General features: G+C 48.0%; 1 protein-coding gene across 1 annotated transcript in view; it reads left to right on the forward strand.

Annotated features, from left to right (window-relative positions):
- The window catches only part of LOC144158257 (uncharacterized), a 67,418-nt gene extending 57,012 nt beyond the window's left edge, over nucleotides 1-10,406 (forward strand). The window contains exon 4 of the mRNA XM_077689009.1: nucleotides 10,278-10,406. Within this exon, the coding sequence (XP_077545135.1) occupies nucleotides 10,278-10,329 (52 nt within the window). The 3' untranslated portion in view covers nucleotides 10,330-10,406. The remainder of the gene's footprint in view (nucleotides 1-10,277) is intronic.
- Nucleotides 10,407-11,058: the final 652 nt, after the last annotated feature.

Raw genomic sequence — 11,058 nt, forward strand, 5'->3', positions numbered from 1 at the left:
TGTGTTATATGGTAAAATAAACCACTTATTACTGGTTATAACAATTGAGCGTGGAAGTATGACCCCGTGTAGGGTATAGTATTTGGAGATCTGTTAGAGATCTTGGGTGCATGGTCTGTAACCAAGCATGACTTTTTAAGCATGAGATAAGTTGCGGCATTTTCTATCTTTCTAACACTCAAAAAGTTGGTGCCTATTATTAAGTTTGCGAAAGTATAAAACAAAGAGCCCCTTCGATTTGCCAGTCCTGAATGGTCCACGGGCAGTCCGAGGACAGCGTTCGGACCGGAAGTTCCATAGGAATAGATGGAAAAATCAAGCGCTGGACTACATCACTGGCAGTCCACATCGATCCAGGACTGATAATCGAGGAGGCCCAAATAATCCACTCGTTTTCAAGTGGTGCCGGGCCAGTGGTGTCACCTGAACCGGCTGCGCTTCTCGCGTCAGCTTGAATGCTCCTGCTGAAGCAATCTTTCGCAATTTCCTGAGGCTATAGGAGAGCAACGTTCTGTGTTCTATGCTACTTGCGAATTGTTCCTATGTCGACCGTGTGCAAGATGACAGAACGATAATTATCGCCAGGAAGTTAGACCATCTGACCCGGCAATGCAGACGTACATTGCAACTATCACTGCAGCTCGCTAAAAAGAAAGCAATAAATCGGTTTGTTTTAGGGGATATTATTTTGTTTAGCCTCTCCAACTACTTTAAAGGAGCCATGACGACAAAACGCAAGTTTGGTTCATTGAAATGATTGCCTCCTTAGAATCATGCTGACACCACTTTTAACGTAAACTTCGCTCAAATAAGCCGTTAATTAGGTAAAAGGGGAATGGCCATGCGACCCACTAGCTCACTTTCCGCAACAGAACCTATGATGTCATACCAGCCAGCTCTGCAATTGGCCGAGGCCGGAAAAAGCAAACGCAAAGTAGGCACAACTTATAAGCTTGCCGAACGAGCTATTTGCGCTTAAATTTAGGGCACATTCTTTTTATATCAGTAAGAATGATGGGCCAAACTGTGGAAGGTACGACAGCACACGGAAACATAGAAGTACCGATGCGTACTGCTGTTGGTACTGCACGCCAGGTTTACGGCATGCCACTATAATACATTCACAAACAAACCAGAGGCAGAAAACAGCTTACCACGGTGTGTTAGCGGTATCTACGTTGACTAACAGTAATAGCATCCTCGATAAACATGCACCGGGGTTGCCCCCAAACCGGCGCGGTGCACGGTGCCCAACGACGGTGCGCACCGGCAAGGTGCTTTGATCGAGGACAAACTGAGCGGTTCTACCCTAGCGCCATCTCTTAAGCTATCAAAGCAACGTCAAAACGTTCAAAAGTGGCTAAAAAGCAGCGTATATATGACACAGCGTCACTACAAAGTAATATTTATTGAAAGCTATATTATATGAACACGCAAGCCTTATCCGTCACACATTCGCGACAACGTACTTCACCGCTTTCACTAAACAGCTGCCTACAAGCTGCTTCTCATCTTCGTTCTGGGAGCCATAACGCGAGTGCCTGTTATGTTCCGCCCTTCCTCCACGGAAAAGTATGTAGGTCTTCGTGGTCTAGGCACTCCAGTAAATGTTCGTGTAATTCAATCGACCGAAACGAATGCAAAGCTCCAACTGGCTGGCCATGCATTCAGCCTTCTTTGCAGCACACGAAGTTCGCGTCCTCATTTTCAATCTCCGGCCCTTATTACGCCTGTTATGAGCCCGTCGCATCGCTGTCTGATTAATTCGCAAGCAATTCAGGCTTGTCAGCAACAATATACAGCCAGTTCCGCCTTTACACGAGTGCACCGATGCTACAATTCACTGTACCGATGCGCCGTCGCTGCAGCAGACGGCAGAGGAAGCCGCTTCACCGGCGTCGTCCACGATGCATCTCGGGATTGCGCTCCATCGCACCGTCAACTCTCACGGTGCGCGACGGGGCAACGAAAAATTTTCCCGCAACGGTGCGCCCCAGTTTATCGAGGACAGATGGTACGCACAGGTGCGGTTTATCGAGAATGAAAAGGCGCATCGGTGCACACCGGTGCGGTTTATCGAGGATGCTATAAGCAACTCCGCTCCCACGGCCGGACACGACTCAGGAGGAGGAAAATCAAGTCCAGCCGTGCTGCTCCACACCAAGTTTAGCCGAAAGACCTGCCCTTATGACGTCATTGCAAACGTCATTCAACCACACGTTTTGGCGCGAGAATCAAAATTTTAGCTTATATTGATTAATTTCGCAGTGAATAAAGCATCTTTTGTTTCCGGACAAGCACTGGGGGCACTATAGAACATGAAATCTTTCGAATAAAACAAACTTGTATTTTGTCTTCATGGCTCTTTTAAGGGTTATTTTATTCAGTATGCTATCATTTAAATGCATCAAAACGCGATTAAATTAAGTACAACCAAGTTTCGTTCTGGCTTCTAATTGAAAACACATGGAGGGTAGTGCGGGTCGTCTTCTAATGTACTGCCCAGATGCAGCTGGCACGAGGGGGCGCTGCATGTCCCCAAAGAAGGAGGGAATTGGGGCAGAATTCATTAGCTTAGTAAGGGAGATATACCGGGAGAACCAAGTTCAAATAGTGTGGGAGGGGATAACGTACAATAGGCCTGTATACACCTACAAGGGTTTGAAACAAGGATGTCCTCTCTCTCCGCTGCTGTTCATGATCTAAATGGCGGGGTTAGAAAGGAAGCTAGAAGTCAGCACGCTGGGATTCGACTTATCCTACATGAAAAACGGGAAGGTGGTGGAACAACGGGTTCCGGGACTAATGTATGCAGACGACATATTGTTGATGGCGGACAACCGGATAAGTATGCAGGGCTTGATGGATATATGCTGTGAAGAAGCGACGCACCTAGGGCTATCCTTTAGCAGAGAAAAATCGGGAATCATGGTCTTTAATGACGGCGAGGAGCACAAAACATTATCAGTGCAGCAAGTAGAAATACCATTGGTGAAAGAGTATAAATATTTAGGAGTATGGCTGAACGACAGCGAAGATTACACGCAGGCGCATGAGGCGCACCTTAAGACGAAAGGAAGACGGAACGCGGCCATAATGAAGCATAGAGCCCTCTGGGGATACAGCAAATACGAGGTGGTAAAGGGAGTCTGGAAAGCGGTCATGGTACCAGGATTAACTTTCGCAAATTCGGTTCTGTGCATGAAGCCAGAGACCCAAGCGGGCCTGGAAGTAAATCAGAGGGCGGTAGGCAGATTGGCCCTAGGGGCCCACAGCAAAACTACAAATGAAGCGGTACAAGGGGATATGGGCTGGTCGTCTTTCGAGGCGAGGGAGGCGCAGAGCAAGATAAAGTTTGAGGAGCGACTTCGTGACATGGAGGACGATAAATGGGCCGCGAGGGTGTTTAAGAACCTGTATATGAGGAGCGTGGACACGCGGTGGAGACGGAGGACCAGACAGCTAAAAAGGACCAGACACAACAGTTAAAAAGCAGGTAAAGACAGCAGAGACGACGAAGTGGGCAAAGATCATGGAAGCGAAAAAAACCCTGGAGACTTATAGGGCAGAGAAACGGGAAATTAAGAAGGTGGGATTCTATGACAATACGAGAGGCAGTACTTTGCTCTTCGAGGCACGGGCAGGGTGCCTGAGAACCCGGGCATACACGGGTAGCTACAGGCAGCAGGATGAAACATGTGCATGCTGCGGCAGTGATTGGGAATCTATAGACCATATTGTCAGGAACTTCACAGAGATACGACCACCGCGGGGTGAGGGGGAAACGACGCTGGTGGAGGCTTTGTGATTTGGGGCGAGGGTGAACCTCAACTTCAAGGCCATAGAGGTGACGAAGAGGCAACTGGAGTGGTGGTGGAGGAAAAGTAGGGAAGGGATGAGTACGCAGGCGGAGTAATCATACGGATGAGAATTTACAACAGCGAGGAGAGAAAAAAACGGGGGCGGGGGCGATGAGTTTTTAAACAGGGAAGAGAGGGAGATGGGAGGGAGGATGCAAATCTATTAGGTTAGCTAGGAGTAGGGCGAGTAGGCGTAATAAAACTGGCAAGTCGGTTGCTGACACAACTCAAAATTCCGCCCCCATATGATATTGCTGCGAACCATGCATTGGGTATGTTTACGTTTTGTTCTTGCCGACCGGCTGCGCTGGGCTGTGTTATCTGTGTTGTCCGTGGACCAAGTGAAGTGCGTGTTTCATTCTTTATTTCTTATGCCACATGTGTTATCTCCCTTGATAGGGAGAGTGTTCCGAACTAACGTTGCCAGCCTAGAATAATCTGCTTTGATCTACAGTATTCCAGATGTAATTCGAACGTTCGAGAAACGCTCGCACCGAGACGCCGTGGTTTTCGATTCGCCGACACCGGTCTGCGCATGTTACTTTGTTGACTGCTGTTTCGCCACCTTTGTATTTGTTGAGTTGTTAGGGAAGCAGAAGTTTGCTCCAATAAACTTGTTTTACCTTCAAGTTGACTGCATTGTCTTTGGCTACGTGACATCTGGTAATGGCTGTCGGTAGGACGACGGCGAACGGTTGAAACGGGCTTGGGCCACGGCTGGTTTGAGATATACTCGTCAATCTCACGCGGTCATTGGCCAGGGAGAGGGCGAGGTGCGTCGACAGAGAAACCGCGCAATCCGAGCCTTTTGTATGAGCAGCGACGATAGATGTGGTTGGCCTCTCCATAGTGCTAGCTAAGTGGATGATTATCGGGAGTTCGCCACACGTTGGTCTTCCTCGACATCTGGTATTGTACTACAAGGGGCCGGGCGGGCGACAGTGGACGGCGATGCGGCAGGGCCCTTTGATGATGGGTTGTAGCAGGGTGGGGTCGACGAACAGCTCCGGAGTAGGTCATAGCTTGTGGCTCACGGGATGCTTTAGATGACGTAGAAGTCCCCAATGCCTGTTGAGCCTCTTCTCGGATGACGTGAGTCAGCAAAGCGACTTGAGGTTGCGGCATCATTGGAAAGTTTCCGAAGCTCCTCCCTTACGACTGCGTGATGGATTATCTCACGTAATGTATCGGAGGTGATAGCCCTGGCACCGATCGTTTCCGAAGCTAGCGCATTGATGGGGCGGTCATACTACCTCGTACAAATTTCCACCATCTTCAATGTGGCAGCCTCAGACGTGCATTAGACCACCGTTTTAGGGAGGTTGCGGACAAGGCAAGCAAAGGGTTCTTGCTTCACTCCTCGCATTACAAACAGAGTTTCTTTTCTTCCGTCATTTCGGGGTCCGCACGGTAAAAAGTTGTTTCATCTCCTCAACGAAGATCACCACCCCTTTGTTCGGGCGTTGCGTGCGCGTTTCCAACGTAAGTGCGGCTCGTTCTTTCCACACGACGGTGGCGAATGTTTTAAGAAACTCACTTTTAAAGAGAGTCCAGTCGGTTAAGGAGCTTTCACGGTTCTCGGATCACGTTTTGGCTGTATCTTCTAAATAGAAGAAAGCCTGGCAGAATTTCTTCGTCATCCCACCTGTTAAAGATCCGGACGCGCTCTACTTTCTCTAACCAGTCCTCAGTCACGGTCTTCACCGGGGGATCCCCCAAATGATGGTGGCTCCTGGGGTATTTGCAGGACGATGGGAGGAGTGGCTTGTTGCACCATGCATGTTGTCGGTTGAAGCGGTCTTTCTTTTGGTTTGTTCTGGCAAGAGACCACACTCGGCCGGTAAACCTTGAAGTCGGCGGCTGGCTCAGCTTGTACTGGCTGGCCGGCTTTGAGAAGGCGAACGCAGCATAAAAGGTGCATACCCAGCACCTCCACCTGATGTCACATAGCCAAAGACGATGCAGTTGACTTGAAGGCAAAATAAGTTTATTTGAGCGAACTTGTGCTGCCTTTCGGGCTGTGCACGGCAACAGCAATGTTTCAAAGAGTCACGGACACCGTGCTAGCTGGCCTGAAGTGGCACAGTTTTCTCGTATACCTCCAACACGCTGTGGTGTTCGCCTAAAATTTCGACGGACACCTTGCAAGGTTGGAGTCTGTACTCTCGGCCATTCGCTCATCGGGGCTAACGCTGAAGCCTGAAAAGAGTCGCTTCACGTACGAGGAACTCAAGATTTTGGGCCATGTCGTCAATGCCGCAGGAGTCCTGCCTGACCTGGCGGAAACTTCAACCATAGCGAACTTCCCAAGACCAAAAGACGAGAAGGGCATGTGAATATTTCTCATACTGTGTGCATACTACCGGCACTTCGTCTCAAACTTCGCATGCATTGCAGAGCCACTCATGCACTTGATGAAAGAGCACTTCGTTCAGCTGGAAAAATGCCCAAGAGAAAGCATTCTGCGAGCTGCAACAATGCCTGCAAAACGCGCCCATCCTCACTTATTTCGACTAAAACGCCGAAACGAAAATGCACACGGACGCCAGTGATATAGGCTTGGGTGCCGTCCTCGTCCAAAAGCAAAGCGGTTTCAGAAAAGTAATCGTCTTTGCCAGCCATAGTCTGTCGAAGCAGAAGAAAAATTACTCAGCCTCTGAGAAAGGGTGCCTTGCAAATATATGGACGATTTCAACATTTCGCCACCAGTTTATGGTAGACCATTCAAGGTTCTGACCGACCACCGTGTGCGGTGTTGGTTCCCCAATTTGAAGGACGCCTCTGGCTGTCTTGGGCAGTGGAGCTTACACCTGCAAGAGTTTGACGTTACAATCGTCTATAAATTCGGCAGGAAACACTCCGACTGCCTCTCCTGCACCCTCATTGACTGGCGACCACTAGACTCCGATACGCGTTCTTTGGAGTCATGACGAAGAGCAGCCTAGCCGCCCAGCGGCGTGCCGACTCCGACTTACAGGTAATGATCGACTACCTTGAAGGATGCAACGTCGCCGTGCCCAGGGTGTTCAAACGGAACTTGCCAGCATTCAGCCTAAAAAACTCCTTCCTCGTCAAGAATTTCAGCCCCAGAACGAGAACGAATTATCTTCTTGTCATCCCCGCAGACCTTCGTGACAAAATTTAGGAAGCGTGCCACGACGACCCGTCTCCCGGACATCTCGGCACAGCTCGCACTGTTGGGAAAATCAAGGCAAAGTACTACTGGCTCCGCCTTACATCCGACGTCTCCCACTACGTCCGGAGGTGCCGTGACTCCCAGCAACGAAAAATGCCACCGCCGAGACCCGCCGGACGTCTGCAACCGATCGCCGTCCCATCGAGGCCCTTCCAACAGATTGGAGTGGGCCTTCTGGGCCCGTTCCCTACGTCCCGATCCGAGAACAAGTGGGTTGTAGCGACAGACTACATGATGAGCTACGCATACCGCCGCTCTTCTTAGGGGGACTCCACAAGAAGTCATGAAGTTCTTCATAAACCAAGTCGTGGTGCGACATGGAGCCCCTGAAGTCCTGATCGCGGACTGCGAAATGGCCTTCACAGCGAAGCTTATGCAAGGAATCTTACGCTACTGCAACACGGATAACCGAAGAACGAGAACGACGGTGTATCACCGCCAAACGAACGGACTAATGGGAACGTCTGAACAAGACGATCGCGGATATGCTGTTTATGTACGTCAACGTTGAAGATAAGACCTGGAACGAAGTCCTTCTGCATGTCACCGTTGCGTCTAACAAGGAAACTACGCAGATGACACCGTTTCCTTGTCTATGAGCCTGTCTACGGAAGACGGCCGACTACGATGCTTGACGCCATGCTTCCACACGTAGAAGATGACCTCAACGCCGACGTGCAAGGATACCTTCAACGTGCGGAGGATGCCTGCCAGCTTGCTCGAGTTTGCACAGCGGCTGGTGGATGCTGGACGTTACAACTTCAGACTCCGAGACGCCGAGTACTGCCCAGAGGATCCTGTGTGGGTTTGGACTCCCATCCGACGACGTGGACTCAGTGAAAAGCTTCTGCGACGGTATTTCGGACCGTACCAGATTCTACGTGTTTGCCAGCTTACCTATGAGGTGATCCACGATGGTGATTCCAGAACGTCATGACGATCCGCACGCGGCCCAACGTCGTTCACGTGGTTCACCTGAAACCTTGCTATGCAATATGACGGACCTTATTTGTTGTTTGTTTGGAGTGTCTTTTAGATTAGCATCGGGTCGATGCACTCTTAGAGGGGGTTAATGCCGCGAACCATGCATTGGGTTTGTTTGTTTATGCTTTGTTTTTGCCGACTGGCTGCGCCAGGCTGTGTTATCTGTGTTATCCATGGGCCAAGTGAAGCGGATGTTCCATTCTTTATTTTTTATGCCGCACATGTGTTATCTCGTTTGACAGAGAAAGTCTTTCAAACTAACGTCACCATCCTAGAATAACCTTCTTCGATCTACAGTGTTTTGGGTGTAATTTGACGGTTCGAGAAACACTCGCGCTGGGAGATAAATGCCTACAGAGCAGATACCGTGGTATTTGATTAGCCGACACCAGTCTGCGCACGTTACTTTGTTGACTGCTGTTTCGCCGCCTGTGTATTTGTTGAGTTGTTAGGGGAGCACAAGTTCGCTGCAATAAACTTGTTTTACCTTCAAGTCAACTGCGTCGTCTTTGGCTACGTGACAATATGAACAGGACATGACAACCATGACAAACCTACCATCTACACCTACAAAAATTGCCAGATAACTATACACTGACTGACTGACTGATTCATCAATGCCCAGCCAAAACCACTAAATTTAGAGACTTCAACCTTTGGGAGTACATTTCAGTCATGACGTAGGGGCTGAGAAAGGCAGGATTTTCAGAAATCTCACCCCTAACAAAGAGAAGGGAAATTTTGTTTCCGCAAATTTCTGATTATCTCGCTCACATGCATGCAGGTAGCAAAGTTCCTTTGACATATATATCAAGTTCTACAAATTAGCTTGAAGGTTTAGCCCTAACCAACATTGATGGCACAAATCTCTTTTTTGGAGCAAATTGTGTGTTTTTAAAGATACCCTAATATGTTTCACTCTGACACATCCAACCATTTCCCACAACCACACACCTCCGGTAGGAGCCCTTGCACTGGCAGCGGATGGGAGTTCCTATTACTATACAACTATGCAGTAAACTAATTATGACAAGTAGGAAGTATCTAGATGCGTGTTACACTCATTATGTTAGTAGTATATCGGCCAAGCCTTGCCACATCCAGTGTGATGCATTTTCATTCTCACAGGTTACCATTTTGTCTGAGTTTTTTATTGAAATATGTGTAATGAAGAAAGGTTTTTAGGTTGCACTCGCTAAAGCATGTGCTACTGTGATGCCACAGCCGCAAACTTCGTTGCTGGCCCATTGCACATGTGTTTTATACACCTTGCTGGCAGTGGCAGTACTCCCCAAAAATGTTTTCCAGGGGCAACATACGGGGCAGTGCATAGAGGCCAACTGTGCCTCAACGCCGCAACGCTTTAAAAAATAGACCCTTTCTGTTTGACATGGGCTTACAATTTGTGACATGAAACGAGGACGGGCTTTTGGAAGATGGCGGCAATTGAATAAAATCGGACGCCTGATCACTCTGTGTGGTTAATGGTGAGCTGTTAAACCTCACAAAAAATGACAAGGAAATGGCGGAGGGAACTGCCAGTTTTAATTCTTTATTAGCAAGCAAGGGACTGTTGGCCATTCAACGATACCCAAGTAAGCTACGAAACACGTGATTTCTTAGTTAAAACAAAATATTCAATTCAGCTTGTAGTGTATATTAATTCAAAATTGCTTTATGTTGAATTTATTATTCATGGAACCTGCACTTGGCGTTTGCTCTTATGGCTCTATTTCAAAAAAAGATTCCCACTTTTTTTTCTGGTGTTGCCATGGCATATATATGGTAGGTGCCACTGACAAAGTCGGTAGTATAGGTGAGCCTTGTGCTACGGGTGAATTTCTGATGCAGAAAAAAGTCAAAGCCCGTTTCTGAAGAGACAGATAGTTAAAACATGAAGCTTTCTTTCATGCAACCTCAGTCAATGGCAAATTCATCATCATCACTAGCCGTGTGTGTTTCCAAACTATATTTTGCGTAGTATGAGAGGTCCGTTGGGTGGGTGTGCATGAATATACCATTGTTATGTTCTGTGGTGTATGGTTGATGTACGCCTTCTGAAACGTATAGTGTAAAGGTGGCTTTCCTGTAGTGCTTTTTACTCAGACGTCAACGCTGTCAATGAGTAGTAGCAGGCTTCACTTAGAAAACGGGCGTACAACAAAAGAAATGTAGCCTATTTGTGATTGATTGTGTTCACAAAATTTGCATTTAACTAATTTTCTTTTTTTATGCAGGGCTGTTCCACATATATATTGGGGAAAGTGTTGCCGAGGACAAAAAGGGTAAGAGGCTGAAGGCTGGACCAGGAGATGGGTGACATGCAGAGCTAGTTATGTATGTAGGTAATAAAAGCAATTTGCTGCTCAAAACTTGTTTCCGTTGCAGTGATTGATGTGTTTGGAAAGAAGTTGAAACAATTTTGTGGCACGCCAGCAAACCAGCAGGCTGGCAGGCCTGTAGCCCAGCAGTCCAGCAGACTGGAAGACCAGCAGGCCAGCAGACCGGAAGGCAAGCAGACCTGTAAGGTCTGAAACTACGGGTTCATGTAGACCATAAGGCTGGTGGCTAGTTCATCGGTGGTTGATGGTAAAATAGACTGGAAGCTCTTTTGTGAGTGGTACGACTGTTTAATATGCCTCAATGAGGCGTTTTAGCTCCGGGTTTGGGCTTCTTTGCCTAAAAAGAAAAAAAGCGATGCAGAGATACGGAAGGTGTAGATTCTCAGTGACACCCCGATGATGAAGGAGAAAAAAATCCTTAGGGATCCAAGTTCTTCCTGCACTGAGCCGACACTACAGGCACCGGAGAGGCTGGCATTACTAAGTCATCTCCAGGAACGTGAATGAAGGGGAAAATAGTTAAGCGAAATATTGTGGTAATCTTGCAGCCAATGCCTACTGCAGAGGTAGGTAGCAGCCTTGTTTGAAAGTTTCCATTTCTTTCCTAAAGTACAGTAAAATGTGTTCCACAGTGTAGGTATACAACAGGAGGTCTTAAGATTAGAAATTGGCGGCA

Source organism: Haemaphysalis longicornis, unplaced genomic scaffold (assembly GCF_048455015.1).
Source record: "Haemaphysalis longicornis isolate Haplotype H1 unplaced genomic scaffold, Haemaphysalis longicornis Haplotype H1 scaffold_10, whole genome shotgun sequence".
Classification (NCBI taxonomy): domain Eukaryota; kingdom Metazoa; phylum Arthropoda; class Arachnida; order Ixodida; family Ixodidae; genus Haemaphysalis; species Haemaphysalis longicornis.